At 46.9% G+C, this 15,820-nt stretch overlaps 1 protein-coding gene across 5 annotated transcripts in view; it reads right to left on the bottom strand.

Annotated features, from left to right (window-relative positions):
• NF2 (neurofibromin 2) overlaps positions 1-15,820 on the bottom strand; it is a 98,408-nt gene that overhangs the window by 39,944 nt on the left and 42,644 nt on the right. For all 5 annotated transcript variants that reach the window (XM_039504897.1, XM_039504893.1, XM_039504895.1 and 2 more), the window contains exons 5-8: positions 11,578-11,646; positions 10,238-10,320; positions 5,833-5,908; positions 5,276-5,410 (exon numbers count right to left, since the gene is read on the bottom strand). In XM_039504897.1, the coding sequence (XP_039360831.1) occupies positions 5,276-5,410; positions 5,833-5,908; positions 10,238-10,320; positions 11,578-11,646 (363 nt within the window). The remainder of the gene's footprint in view (positions 1-5,275; positions 5,411-5,832; positions 5,909-10,237; positions 10,321-11,577; positions 11,647-15,820) is intronic.

The following is a 15,820-nucleotide window of genomic DNA, read 5'->3' as shown; positions in this document are numbered from 1 at the left end:
CTGGGTATGGGCAGAAAAGAGTGTTAAGACAAACTGATGTGCTTGGGCTGTTGCTCTACATTATGCAGAACTTTAGTTTTAATTCTTTAAAAAAAAAAAAAAAAGATTAAATTATGCGCTTATTACTTAAGAAAAACATGCATAAACTCAGCTGAAGTGAGAAATCTTTAGCTTTTTGCCCTCATCAAATATCTTTAAATTAAAAATAAAACAGAAATTAAACAGCTAATTTGTTTACTATCATGAAGGTAGCTAGTTTCCTTTGTGCAATTACCTCAGACTGGACAAGGAATTGGTCATTTTCACTTTCTATAGTCAATTTTACCTCCTTAGGGCCTGGCTACACTTGCAGATGTAGAGCGCTGTGAGTTAAACCCACCTTCGGAGAGCGCAGCGTGACCACACTGACAGCCGCTTGTGCACTGGCGCGGCCATATTTGTGGCACTTGCAGCAGCACTGGAAGCGGTGCATTATGGGTGGCTATCCCACAGAGCACCTCTTCCCATTCTGGCGCTGTGGCTTATGGGAAGGGGGCAGGGCATTCTGAGTCCTGTCCCAACGCCCCGTGATGCATCGGTTCGCATCCCAGCATTCCCTGTGCTTCCATACACATTTGGCGCCATCTTTCAATGTTTTTTGTACTGCATGCTCGGTCTTCCTTTTCGGTCTGTGGGAATACAGCCCGAACTGCTGAGGAGTATGCTGTCGAGTCTCGCCAACACGTCACATTTGGCAGTCGAGTTATTCCTTAGGATCCAAAGTGACAGTGAGGGCTCCGACGAGGATTGCGACTCAAGTACGACACAACTACTTGTGGCATTCACAGACATGATCAGCACCGTGAAACGCCACTTTTGGGCTTGGGAAATAAGCACTGAGTGGTGGGATCACATCGTCATGCAAGTCTGGGATGATAAGCAGTGGCTGCAGAGTTTTCGGATGAGAAAAGGCCACTTTTGTGGGACAATGTGAGGAGTTCGCCCCCATCCTGTGGCGCAAGGACATGAGATTGAGAGCTGCCCTGACAGTGGAGAAGTGGGTGGCTATTGCAATCTGGAAGCTGGCAACTCCAGACAGCTACCAATCGGTCGCTAACCAGTTTGGAGTAGGAAAGTCAACCATTGGAATCATGTTGATGCAAGTTTGCAGGGCCATTAATCGCATCCTGCTAAGAAGAACCGTGACTCTGGGTAACGTGCGGGACATTGTGGATGGCTTTGCACAAATGGGTTTCCCTAACTGTGGAGGGGCAATAGATGGCACGCATATTCCAATTCTGGCACCAGCCCACCTAGCCTCCGAGTTCAGTAATCAGAAGGGGTATTTCTCTATGGTTCTCCAAGCACTTGTGGATCACTGTGGGCATTTCATTAACGTTAATGCAGGCTGGCCCGGAACGGTGCATGACGCACGCATCTTTTGGCCTGTTCAGGAAGCTGCAAGCTGGGACTTTTTTCCCAGACCAGAAGATCACCGCAGGGGAAGTCGAAATGCCCATTGTGATCCTTGGAGACCCCACTTACCCTTTAATGCCGTGGCTCATGAAACCCTACACAGGGAGCCTTGATAGCAGCAAGGAGCGGTTCAACAGGCTGAGCCGGTGCAGAATGACTGTGGAGTGTGCTTCTAGCTGTTTAAAGGGCCACTAGCTCTCTCTGTATGGGAAGCTGGACCTGGCCGATGACAGCATCCCCGCAGTTATATCCACGTGCTGTACCCTCCATAACATTTGTGATAGAAAGGGTGAACGATTCACTCAGGCATGGAACTTGGAGGTTCAACACCTGGAGGCTGAATCTGAACAGCCAGAGAGCAGGGCTATTAGAGGGGCCCAGCGCGGGACTGCAAGGATTAGGAATGCCTTGAGGGAGCAATTTGACGCTGAAAGCCACCAGTAATGTCTGGTGCCCTGCACGGGAGTGAAGTGCAGTGGTTCCAATGTTAGTAGGAATCTATGTTTCCTAAGCTGACTTGCAGTGCCTGTTTCTTTCCTGGGCTAAGGTATCTTTTACTTTATGCAATAATAATGAATGTTTTCAAAGTCAAAAAATCCATTTATTTATTTAAAAGAAACAGCTGCTTGGGAAACAGGAAGGACAAGGGGATGGAGTGGGGAACGGTACGATCACAGATTTGTGTATGTCCCATCTGGAGTGCTGTGCAATGAGTGCTGCACTTCAGGATGGCTATACTGCATGGTGATGGGGGTTGAGTGCAGTGGGTAAGGGTCATAGATTTCAGGTCTGGGTGGTGAAGCTACAGGTGTTGGAGGCAGCTGGTGGCGGTAAGAACCCAGATATTGGGGAAAGTGGGTTGGAGGTGAAATGGGGGCACAAGGGAAAGTTTTGGGACAAGGGCTGTGGGGGGAGGTGGGGGGGCGCAGTAGTGTTCCGCCTGCATGGCTACGAGTGCCTGGATAGAGTCTGCTTGGCGCTCCATTATGCTTATCAGCCGATCCATGCTTTTCTGCCGGAGCACCATGCTTTTATGCCAGCACTCCTCGTTCTGCTGGTGAATCCTCCTTTCACTCTCCTGCAACTCTTGCACTTTTTGATTTTCATTACTTGAATGCTGCATTACTTCATGCAACATGTCTTCCTTGCTTCTACGTGGCCTCTTTTTGATTCTTTGGAGTCTTTTGGCCAGTGATAACATGGACAGCTGAGATCTCAAGGTTCCATCTGTAAAGGCAAAATGCAAAACTTTACAGAGGCAGCATTGTTCATACCAGACAGAGCAATGATTCCTCTGTACTTAAAGGCAAGCACAGTCTACACAATAGCATGATTTGCCCGTCCCAAAGCAAGCACACATAAACCCACGGGAGCCCCAAAATGGTAAGCACAGGGTCAAGCGTGACTGATTGTTTCACGGCTGTACTGTTCTCTGGGTTTCTGTGCCATGGGGAGAGCCAACAGCAGCAGGGGGGCCCTATACTGAACACTGTCCTCATATTTTCCACAGGAATTCGTCCTGGAAGATATCTCGCTGCTGAGAGTGACCTCGGAAGCAAGGGAGGGTCTTCTACTGCAATGCAGCTTCCACCCTGGCCCATATGCAGCTTGCCCGTGTGCAGCAATGGTCCCCCCAGCCCCTCACAGCACAGTGGCACAGACAAGTTAGCCTTACTGGGACAAGGACCACAGTGGCTCTCCCGAGAAACCCACACAAGTGGATTGCCCAAGTTTTGGATGAGACCTTTGAAGAAATCACTGAGGCCGATTACTGCGATGTGAGAGCACATCAGCGCCCTATCTAGGCATGCATGCAGACCTAATCCTCTTCGCCCCAAGAGCCCCCACCGAGTAACTTCCTTCCCAAAATAAAAGCTGCTTACCAGGAATCTCCTCTAATGTTTGTCCTTCCCCAAGCACTGGCTGCCGCAACTGGCTACCTTCCTCCTGGCTTGAGAACAGCTCCTGGCTGCACGCATCTAGGGATCCTGGGGTGCCTTCCTCTGCCTCAGCACACTTGCTCCCGCTTTGCTCCTCCTCCTCCTCCTCCTGCCTTGTTGAACTGGGCTCTGAAGTGTCCATGGTGGTACTCAGAGTGGAGGTCGGGTTGCCCCCAAGTATCACGTCCAGCTCTTTGTAGAAACAGGTGGTCATGGGGGCAGCACCAGAGCAGTTGTTTGCCTCACAGGCTTTGCGGTAGGCATTCCACAGCTCCTTTACTTTAGCCCTGCACTGCAGAGCGTCCCAGTCATGGCCCCTTTCCATCATGTCCCTTGATAGCTGCCCAAAGGTATCGTAATTCCTACCGCTGTAGCGCAGCTGGGACTGGACAGCTTCCTCTCCCCAAACACTGATGAGGTCCAGCACCTCGCCATTGCTCCATACTGCGGATCGCCTGGCGCGTGGAGGCATGGTCACCTAGAAAGATTCGCTGAGAGCATTCCACGTGTGACTGAGCAAACAGGAAGGGGATTTTCAAAATTCCCATAGAATTTAGAGAGCAAGTCTGATGGTTGGTCACCTGAGGGCAGGGCAGTAGAGTTCAAAGTGATGACCAGAGTGGCTAAAACAGGCATTGTGGGACACTTCTGGAGGCCGATCAGAGCGCATTAACAGGACAGGTTGTCCACACTGGCACCACGGTGCTCCAGGGGGACGCCGCAAACGTTATTCCACTTGCCAAGGTGGAGTACCAGCAGCGCTGTAGCCACAGAGTCAGAGGGCTCTACGTGCCTTGCCCCTGTGGATGGGGAATGAGCTAGGGAGCCCGTGGCTCCTTTATTGCGCTGTAACTTGCAAGTGTAGCCAAGCCATTATTCTAGTCTTAGTGGTGTTGGTGTTTGGATTACAACTATTCAGGAAGTCATTCCTATCAGGGCCGGTGCAAGGAAGTTTCGCACCCTAGGAGAAACTGCCACCTTGCGCCCCCGCCCCCACCAAGCCCTGTGGCAGCTCCGCCCTGAGGCGCCCCCCACCCCCCACGGCACACCCCCCCTGCAGCAGCTCCTCTCCCCCCCACCCCCCCCGGGAGCCATCTGGCACCTCCCCACCCCAGCTCACCTCTGCTCCAGAAGCCCTGCTGTGGGAACTCCTGGGCTGGCTGCCGGCGGTGGCGCGCTGACCCAGGGGAACCCGTGGGCTGCCTGCCGGCAGCTCAGACTCCCTCTCCCTCCCAGCGCAGTGGCCACTGAAAGGCTTTAAAAATATATATATATATAGGGGCACCGCTTTTTGGCGCCCCCAAATGTTGGCTCCCTCGGCAACCGCCTAGTTGGCCTAAATGGTAGTACCAGTCCTGATTCCTATTCACATAAACAGTTTAATCAAAACCGACCATAGGTGTTGGGCCTACACTACTTGACACCAAGAAAAGATTCAATCTGTTGCACTGAGCCTGGCAGTCTGAAAGTTTGGAAGCTCAGAGTACTATAATGAAGCAGTGAGAGCCAAAAGCATTTCTTACCAGGAATGCATTTAATTATACTTCACAATGCCAGAGCATATTCATAGTAAGACAAGATTCTCATCCTCTGAGCTTTCAGCTGGCTGAGCTGTGCACACTAGGGGTAGTTTTCTTTTTAAAATGGTTAAACAGAGGGCTCTTAAAAAAAAAAAAAGATAGCTCCTGGGCTGAGCTCTGGAATGCCTGCTTTCAAAAAACATACAAAAGCCTGGGAATTAAGGGTTCTATTGGAAAGACTGAGACAGCTTTGGCTGTGACTGTGAGAGCAAGTGCAAGTGAAACAGGAGATCAGAGAAGTCCCTCTGATTTGTTATTGCATTCCTATTGGTATTTGTACATAGGATAAAGGTGCCCTACCTCCTTATCACTGTAAGAGATATTCCGGATCTCATTCCATGGAAAAGAGATTTTGGGGGTCAGCCTGTTTTCTGGGTCGTAGATGTGAAGCCCCAGTGCATCAACCCCAAGCAACAGCTCAGTGCCCTTCTTATTCTACAGGAGGGAAGAACAGAGCAGAACACACCATTTCCATTTGAAGCAGGAAGATTTAAGGAGGATCTGACACAAATGGTTACATTCTACTAGTTTCATCCAGCCCTGACCAGGGATGCAGTACCAACTATCCCAGAGGGGATCCTGCTTCCCAGGCATAATGCACTGCAGTAGTGACTCATTCACTCATCCTCTTGGGAGACTTCTGGCAGCAGCTTATCCACTGCCTCCTCCTCCCCCCCGCCCACAGGTAAAATACTGTGGGAGTGCAGCCAGCACTGAGTTCCGCACAGTAGGCTCAAGACAAGTTGGCAAGGGGACCTTTAACACTAGGACTATCCCTCTCAAATGCCTCTTCCCCTGCCCCAGACACACAATGGACTCAAGATGCCTTGAAAACATGACCCAAACTCTGAACTCACCCTAATTGCAAAGTAGTTTACTCCATACATCTCCAAATCCTGAGCGATCTTCAAATATTCCATTTCAGCTTCATCTCTGTCAGGTAAATACAGGCCAAAGTTACAGACAGGAAGAGAGAGGGGGAAAAAAAAAAAGGTGCCTTCTAAGCCTTGCAGGCATGTAATGCACTGGAGCCAGGACTGTCTCTATTGCAAGGGTCAAGTCTCTGCTTACCAGCAGGATCGATAAAGATCCCCCGCAAATCCCAGTTTGCAGCTTACCTGCATCCGAATGTCTATTAATGACAGAACAGAGGATGCAATGTTTCAGGCCTTGTCTCTACCCCAATCCCTTGAACAGACTCAGTTTGTGTGTTTCAGACATCTCTTGCTTTTTGCTCATCCCCAAGGAGAAGTGTATTGTCCAGTAAGGGTATAACTACCCATACTAGCTTGTGGTACAAGGAATCATTAAGTGAGTGAAATCTCACGAATCCAGACTCCTATTTCTCTCTCCTGCCCACTGAGCATCACTCCCATCTCAACGGTCATTTCAGTAGCTCAGCAGCAGGAGTGATGCCACGCCCTACCACATGCATGGCCCTGCCGCAGTGGCATTCCAAAGCCTCCCACTGGAATCTCATCAACATACTATTATGACAGGCCAGCAGGGGGCACTAGGAGTGGTAAAAGCTCTCTCCAACTGCTCCTTTAAAACTTGTCTACGTACAAAATTGTACCACACTAGCCATACTCATAACTACAATGGTACAAACACTCTCACGTTGCTGCAGTTCTATTGATATAATGGTGCGTATGCTGGTATATCTTATTCCGGTAGGGGAAGGGGTATAATCTATATTGCTATGTAGGTGCCTTGTACAGATATAACTGCATCCACACTAAGGGTGTACTGATTTAACAATTTTGGTAGAAAAAAAAAAAATCTAGCTGAGATAGTTGTATTGCACAAAAAACTGTGTAGACACGTTCTTTGTTGTAAGCATTATCTCCACTGTGCTGGCAGCCTAGAAAGAGGGAGGTTGCCTTGCTAAATTGACTTCTAGTCCAAAGGGCTGATCCAGAACACCACTGTTCACACTTTTCCCCCTCCCCACAATACAGTATTTGTAATTCAGGTCACTTCCATAGTCTCTTCCTTTTCACTATCCAGCATGAATAGAGCCCTACCAAATTCACGGTCCATTTTGGTCAAATTCACAACCATAGGATTTTAAAAATAATAAATTTCATGTTTTCAGCTATTTAAATTTGAAATTTCATGGTGTTGGAATTGTAGGGGTCCTGACGCAAAAAGGAGTTGTGGGGTGCCTCAAAGTTACTGTAGGTGGGGTTGCAGTACTTCTACCCTTACTTCTGCACTGCTGCTGGTGGTAGTGCTGCCTTCAGAGCTGGGCAGCTAGAGAGCGGCAGCTGCTGGCCAGGAGCCCAGCTCTGAAGGCAGAGCCACCGCCAGCAGCAGCAAAGAAGTAAGGATGCTATGGTATGCTATTGCCACCCTTACTTCTGTGTTGCTGCCTGCAGAGCTGAGCCCTCAGTCAGCAGCCACCACTCTCTAGCCTCCCAGCTCGGAAGGCAGCAGCACAGAAGTAAGGGTAGCAATACCATACAATGCCATCCTTACTTCTGTGCTGCTGCTCGTAGAGCGCTGCTTTCAGAGCTCAGTGCCCGGCCAACAGCCACCACTTTCTGGCCACCCAGCTCTGAAGGCAACACAGAAGCCAGGGCAGCAATACTGTGACCCCTGCCTAAAATAACCTTGTGACCCCCCTGCAACTCCCTTTTGGGTCAGGACGCCCAATTTGAAAAACGCTGGTCTCCCCCATGAAATCATAGAATATTAGGATTGGAAGGGACCTCAGGAGGCATCTAGTCCAATCCTCTGCTCAAAGCAAGACCAACCCCAACTAAATCGTCCCAGCCAGGGCTTTGTCAAGCTGGGCCTTAAAAACCTCTAAGGATGGAGATTCCACCACCTCCCTAAGTAACCCATTCCTGTGTTTCACCACCCTCCTAGTGAAATAGTGTTTCCTAATATCCAACGTAGACCTCCCCCACTGCAACTTGAGACCATTGCTTCTTGTTCTGTCATCTGCCACCACTGAGAACAGCCGAGCTCCATCCTCTTTGGAACCCCGCTTCAGGTAGTTGAAGGCTGCTATCAAATCCCCCCTCATTCTTCTCTAGACTAAATAACCCCAGTTCCCTCAGCCTCTCCTCATAAGTCATGTGCCCCAGCCCACTAATCATTTCCGTTGCCCTTCGCTGGACTCACATACCTTTGTAGTGGGGGGAGCAAAGCTGGACGCAATACTCCAGGTGTGGCCTCACCAGTGCTGAATAGAGGGGAATAATCACTTCCCTCAATCTGCTGGCAATGCTCCTACTAATACAGCCCAATATGCCATTGGCCTTCTTGGCAACAAGGGCACACTGTGACTCATATCCAGCTTCTTGTCCACTGTAATCCCCAGGTCCTTTTCTGCAGAACTGCTGCTTAGCCAGTCGGTCCCCAGCCTGTAGCAGTGCATGGGATTCTTCCTTCCTAAGTGTAGGACTCTGCACTTGTCTTTGTTGAACCTCATCAGATTTCTTTTGGCCCAATCCTCCAATTTGTCTAGGTCATTGTGGACCCTATCCCTACCCTCCAGCGTTATCTACCTCTCCCCCCATCTTAGTGTCATCTGCGAACTTGCTAAGACTGCAATTCATCCCATCATCCAGATCATTAAAGACGTTGAACAAAACCAGCCCCAGGACCAACCCCTGGGGCACTCTGCTTGATACCGGCTGCCAACTAGATGTCAAGCTGTCGATCACTACTCATTGAGCCCGACAATCTAGCCAGCTTTCTATCCACCTTATAGTCCATTCATCTAATCCATACTTGTTTAACTTGCTGGCAAGAATACTGTGGGAGACTGTATCAAAAGCTTTGCTAAAGTCAAGATATATCACGTCCACTGCTTTCCCCATATCAACAGACCCAGTTATCTCCTCATAGAAGGCAATTAGGTTAGTCAGGCATGATTTGCCCTTGGTGAATCCGTGCTGACTGTTCCTGATCACCTTCCTCTTGTCCAAGTGCTTCAAAATGGATTCCTTGAGGACCTGCTCCATGATTTTGCCGGGGACTGAAGTGAGGCTGACTGGTCTGTAGTTCTCCGGGTTCTCTTTCTTCCCTTTTTTAAATATAGGCACTATATTTGCCTTTTTCCAATCATCCAGGACCTCTCCCAATCGCCATGAATTTTCAAAGATAATGACCAATGGCTCTGCAATCACATCAGCCAACTCCCTCAGCACCCTCAGATGCATTAGATCTGGACCCATGGACTTGTGCCTGTTCAGCTTTTCTAAATAGTCCTTAACCTGTTCTTTCACAGAGGGCTGGTTACCTCCACCCCATGCTGTGCTGCCCAGTGCAGCACTCTGGGAGCTGACCTTGTCTCTGAAGACTGAGGCAAAAAAAAAAGGACTGAGTACTTCAGCTTTTTCCACATCCTCTGTCACTGTGTTGCCTCCCTCATTCAGTAAGGGTTCCACACTTTGCCTGACCACCTTCTTGTTGCTAACATACCTGTAGAAACCCTTCTTGTTACCCTTCACATCCCTTGCTAGCTGCAACTCCAATTGTGCCTTGGCCTTCCTGATTACACCCCTGAATGCTCGAGCAATATTTTTATACTCTTTCCTAGTCATCTGTACAAGTTTCCACTTCTTGTAAGCTTCCTTTGTGTGTTTAATCTCATTGAAGATTTCTCTGTTAAGCCAAACTGGTCGCCTGCCATATTTGCTATTCTTTTTGCACATCAGGATGGTTTGTTCCTGCGCTCTCAATAAGGCTTCTTTAAAATACAGCCAGCTCTCCTGGACTCCTTGCCCCCTCATATTAGCTTCCCAGGGGATCCTGCCCATCAGTTCCCTAAGGCAGTCTAAGTCTGCTTTTCTGAAGTCCAGGGTCCGTATTTTGCTACTCTCCTTTCTTCCTTTTGTCAGGATCCTGAACTCAACCATCTCATGGTCACTGCCGCCTAGGTCTCCACCCACTTCTACTTCCTCTACCAATTCTTACCTGTTTGTAAGCAGCAGGTAGGAGGAGCACGGCCCCTAGTCAGTTCCTCCAGCACTTGTACAGTGAATAGTATAGTATAGGGTAAAAGCACACAAAAGACACGATTTCATGAGGGCGGGGAGGGGAAGAGATCAGATTTCATGGTCCGTAATGCATTTTTCATGGCTGTGAATTTGGCAGAGTCCTGAGCTTGACCTACCAGAAGTGCTCTTTTAGCAGAACTCGTCCATAGCCTGCTAGGGATCTTGGAGTCCCTATTCACTCTCTGACAGCTCACAGAGGGGCTAGAGAATTTACACCAGTCAATAGCCCAACTTAACAGACACTCACCTTGCCCTGCCTCGATGTTCTGCATACCAGGCTGTTATTCTTTCCTCCCACATTTCTGGAGTCATCTGGTACAGGTTAATTACCTGGGAAAGACAGGCAGAGAAATCCTCAACTCACAGTGTCCTACCTGTGGCTTTGACTCATCACCTGATGAATGAGCCAGAAACAGGGAGCCTCAAGCTCAAAATGCCCTTCTTGTCCACTCACATACACCATCCCAACCCTAACATCTAATCTCCAGTTCATAGGCCTTTCCAACTCCCTCGTGACTAAGCTACGATCAACTCTGTGCTCTCATTAATCAGCTCTCAGTTAGCCTTCCTGAGCACACCACACTCCAAGCACCCCCAAGCCAACACCAGGAGACCTGCAGAATGCAGCTGCTATTCTGGCAAAAGCCAGTGGGCAGAAAACATTCACTTCCATATTTATTAAAATAGTCTAGATACAGATTAAGGTTTCCTCATTCAGTATGGCCAGGTTTACACTACAAAGTTCTGTGGATATAGCTATGTCCCTCTGCCAGCCACAGAGAGTACAGCTACACTGCAGCTGGGAAGGAGCCTCCCTGCCTGGGGAGATAGACTTCCTAGTGGGGCTCATGCTAGCATGCTAAAAACAGCAGCATGGATGCTGTGGCTTGGACTGGAGCTCAGGCTCTCAAGCCTCGACGGTCATGTGGGCTTGAGAGCCCGAGCCACAATCTCCACACTGCTACTTTTAGTGCTCCAACTCAAGCCCCGCTAGCAAGAGTCTGGCCACACAGACTGGGAGGCTCGCTCCCCGCTGCAACATAGGCATACCCAGAGCTATGCTACCAAATCCCGCAGGGTAGCTACAGGGGGAGGGCTAGCTCAGTGGTTTGAGCATTGGCCTGCTAAACCCAGGGTTGTGAGTTCAATCCTTGAGGGGGCTATTTAGGGATCTGGGGAAAAAATCTGTCTGGGGATTGGTCCTGCTTTGAGCAGGGGGTTGGATTACATGATCTCCTGAGGTCCTTTCCAACCCTGGTATTCTATGATTCTATGCCAACAGATGAGTGCTTCTGTTGGCATAGCTAATGTCATTCGGTGAGGGGGTGGTGTTTCTATACCTTCTGCCGGTAGAAGTTGTGTAAACAGTAGGCTGCTGTTCTGGTACAGCTTTACCAGGTGACCATTTGTGGCCAAGGGGCATGGCACATTGTATCACTTGCCTCAATAAGGGAACTTTGATCAAGAGAAAATAATTTACCGTTGTGGCTTTTGTAGGTAGTCCTACAGGAATATTCTACAGAAGATGCCAGTAAGTCCTAGAGACCCTGCAACACATTTAGGATTCTGCCTGGTTGAACTCCTTACCCGTTTTGGAAGCAACTCCTCTTGAGCTAAGAAGCCACGCTGATGAACAGTGGGATCGTAATCACCATACTGAAAAGAAACGCAAACACTGCATGTTTAAGATGGCGACAACGCACAGAGACTATGTCTGAAGATGAGATAGAAACCATCTACACTCTTGAATTTGAACTCAATATCATACACCCTTAAAATAACCACTGTGAGAGAGTAGAGTACACAATACACATTGGCCAGTGTGTCAGCCCCATATGTTTTCTTTGTGATGTTAGTGCTGCTGTATGGTGCAGGCCTGGAGACCAACTACCTTCTTTCATCTCCAGAGCAGCTGGACAGCAGTACAGCAAACACCCCTCAACGGGCCTCAGCCCTGTCCTCCAGGATCCCCTTCTAGCAGCAAGAGGGGAGTTTGCTCTTCATAGCTATTCAGACTTTGACCTCTAAGCTAGGCTGTCCACAAGGGGTCAAGTTGCATCAATGGTTTTTGTGGCATGGACCAAGAGCAGCAAGTCATTTGATGCAGCTGGCACCCCCTTTCAGTCACCTCTCAGTGTCCTATTTAATAAATTTAACGTTAGGAACATTTTTTAAAGAGAGATTTCAATGGACAGTTCTCAGACAGGAGTTTGTCCCACTGCCAGAAGTTCTATTACTTAAATTAGGTCAGCAAATACTATTCTTATTTGAAAAGTGTGCTCAATAATTATTCACACTAGTTTAGATTATAAATTATTTCAAGCTTCATATAAAATGAAATTGGCAAAACCACCACTTCAGATATAAAGTGCATCGGTTAAAGATTCAAACACTGAATATCTCTGCAGTGTGTGTGAAACTCAACGTTCCTCCTGCACAGTACGCAGGGCATGTAATGGCCAAGTCACAGCGCCTGAAATGAGTCAGTTGACTGAAAGGAGATGATTTACAAGTGATATGTACAGGAAATACTTTGATTTTAATTCATCTCTCAATGCAAGAGTCACAATACAGCATCATCCAATTAAAGACAGGACACCATTTCCCTAAGTCAGTCATTTCATGATGAAAATGCCCTTCATCTCTCTTTCTTGCTTGGAAAAAACAAACAGTAGCAATTGTTACAAGACAGACAAATAATAAAACACAGCAACAACAGGAAGTCAAGAGACATTCCAAATCAGCCTTCATTTAATGCCTGAGCTGTGACGACATACACTAACAAACACCAGAGTTCAGAATCAACAATCTGTACATATAACCCCTCAGCAGCAAAACGGTCAACATCTCATACAACTGGAGATTAAAGATGGAATTACTGATTTAGAGCCAACACAGACATAAATTAATACAACAAAGATACCACTGGCCTGATCCTGAGAGGTGCTGAGCACCTGGCAACTCCCCACTGGCTTCAATCATAGCTCAGTGCTTCTCAAAACCAGGCTGCATATATGGATCTACTGAACACATGTCAAACTGGGAAATAATAAAAATGCAGGAGTTGGGAGGGAAAACAACTCCTATAAACTTGGACAGGCAGAAAATAAATTATTTCTGGTTGGAAAAAAATGATAAATAGTATTAATATGATTATTTTAGGTTGTGATCTATCATGGGGACCTAAGACAATGTGTGGATTATGTGATTTTAGTACGGTCAAGGATGTCACCACATCCCAAAGGAATGTGTGTGCAGGGAGCAACTCTGGATGAGAACATTAATTATTCAAAAATGAAAATCAACAAATGGCCGAAATACTGCAGGATATATTGGTTCAAGTGATTTGGCAAATATATTAAAAAACCTTCCAATTCAATTATAACTCAAAAACTGTCATGGCAATTTAGTTCTTGTTAATTGAACTATATGATTAATATTTGTGTTTATACTCTGAGATTGTCTTTATATCACTCAGACATCTGGTTTATATTGTACTGTATAAATCTGTGTACATTAATATTTTGAATTTAAATGCAATGCATTATTTATTTAGGAAAAAAAAACAAATAGGGACAAAATAACTCTTGCAGGAATCCTACAACATCAGAGAGGCTCAACGGGCTTAGAGTCTGAATGACTCGCATTGAAAAAAATAGGAAAATCTCTTTGTGATTTTATTGTTTTCAGCAGGGATGTATTTTTCCAATAGATTCTGTCCTAATGCTTACTATTTAAAACTGAAGACTATACCAACATTTGAAAATGGTGAAGGTGATTTGAAAGAAACACTGGAGGGAAAAATTCACAGTATTTGTAATACTACTCTGTTCATTCTTGGAATTAAAGACATATTTTATGTCCCTGATGGCTACATTGTTATTATAGATAAAGGTAAAACAGCAACACAAACATGCACTTGTCAATCAGCGAAATCAAATGTAAATGCATCGGTCTGCATTGCTGTTAAGCACCTGCTTACAACGAACAGCTGATCATTAGGGAAATGCCTCTTAGTGGCTTCATCCCTACCTCTAGAGGCCGCTGTCCCACAGTTTATCAGGTGAGAGACCAGCAGTCAAAAATTTCTCTCTTCCTAGCTCTGACCAGCACCAGCCCAACTGCAGGAAGTAAGCCAGCTTCTGCTCAGCCAGTAGATGACAGTGGTGAGGTCACTAGAGGAAGCAGTCATGGAAGCACTGGGATTAAGATGTTGAAAATCAAGGGGGATTTTTTGCTGCCCTCTTGTGATTCCACAGAATATCACAACTCAGAGGTAGGAAATCCTGCTTAAAACCATGCTGCACCTTACAAACAACTAAACACCAAGCACAATTCAATAGTATGTTAATATGCATGTGGTCAATAGAGGAACTGCAGAAGTGGCTGGGGCAGGAGAGAGTGAAAAGACCACATATGTCTTACCTAACTTCAGCCTAGCATTGAGCGTGTGAACTGTAGCTGAAGTGGCTGGGAAACTAACAGCACAGAGTGTTTACTCAACAGTTCTACTATTTTTGTGATTGAAAGAGTCACTGTGGGCTTGTCTACACATACATACATGCTGCACTGCTGAAGCACATCTGGTGAAGACACTCTATTCCAATGGGAGAGAGCTCTCCCGTCGGCATAATAAAACCACCTCTGCAAGCGGCGGTAGCTATGTCGGTGGGAGAAGCTCTCCTGCCAACATAGCACTGTCCACACGAGCGCTTATGTCCATGTAATTTATGTCACTCGGGGGGGGCAGTTTATTCACCCCTCTGAATGACAAATTATCCCAGCATAAGCTGTAGTATAGACAGCCTGTATGTATATTCTGTATGAAACAGGAAATGAGAGAAATCAAACCAAATGTTCGCTCATGCTCTTGAATACAAGGGTGCTGAATGAATATTCAGTACAATGCTTCTTAGCAAATAAATATTTTAAAAAGATCCATTTCCCTGGCTAGTAACTGCTCTAAATAAAATTATAACACTTTGTTAAAAACAGAGACAAGATGTTTTAGTTATAAAACAAATAAAACCCAAAAGCCCTACACTTTTTTTTAAATAAGTCCAAACTTTTATCAATATATACTTATGTCAAATGCCACCCAACTATGCAGAGGTAACAACACTAATGAGGTACGCAGTCTGAACAAAGGGTAGGATGACAACAGGCGAAGTGCCAGACAGGTAGGAAAAGACAAGGGGGTAAGTGTTGGCTCTACAAAGACAGTGAGACAAATTCCCCCTTCTGCAACTGCAGTTCATAAAGAAGAGGAACATCATGGATGGCTTGAGAGAAGCAGGATGTCTCTATGCCCAGTGTATCACTAAGCACTGCTCCACATCCACTCTCTCATACGTGAGTAGAGGGGGCAGGCCACTCCTTTGGCAAAAGCTCTGATTAGTAGGCATGTAGAAAGCTGTAACTATGACTACAGCCTGCAGGTTTCAATAATGATGGTGTGGTTGCTCTGAGTTCTGACTCTGTGATCCTGTCTCCTCCCGGCTAGCCACTTTCATATGGGTCCCCAGCACAATTCAGGTTTATTATGCAAGACAAGAATTTGGCTCAAAGGGAGGAAACCCAATGATTGCTGAACCTATGATCTGGCTAGGCCAGCTGTAACAAGAGAACCCATGACCTGATGTCTAAGAGAAAGGAAGAGAGGAAAGAAAAACACCTCACTATATTTCCCTCACCCCAACAAATCTGAAGCAAGGCTTGGTGCCAGCAATGGAGGGTTTATTTGAATACCATGGTGGCAGTCCAGCTGGAGGGTCTTTGGCAGAAAGAAGAGTTGAAAGGTGGAAGAACAGGGAGTAGAATGGCTTCTGCA

This window comes from Mauremys reevesii, linkage group 18 (genome assembly GCF_016161935.1).
Source record: "Mauremys reevesii isolate NIE-2019 linkage group 18, ASM1616193v1, whole genome shotgun sequence".
Lineage (NCBI taxonomy): Eukaryota > Metazoa > Chordata > Testudines > Geoemydidae > Mauremys > Mauremys reevesii.
Note: the sequence above shows the minus strand (reverse complement) of the source record. Positions and strands in the feature narration are given on the sequence as shown.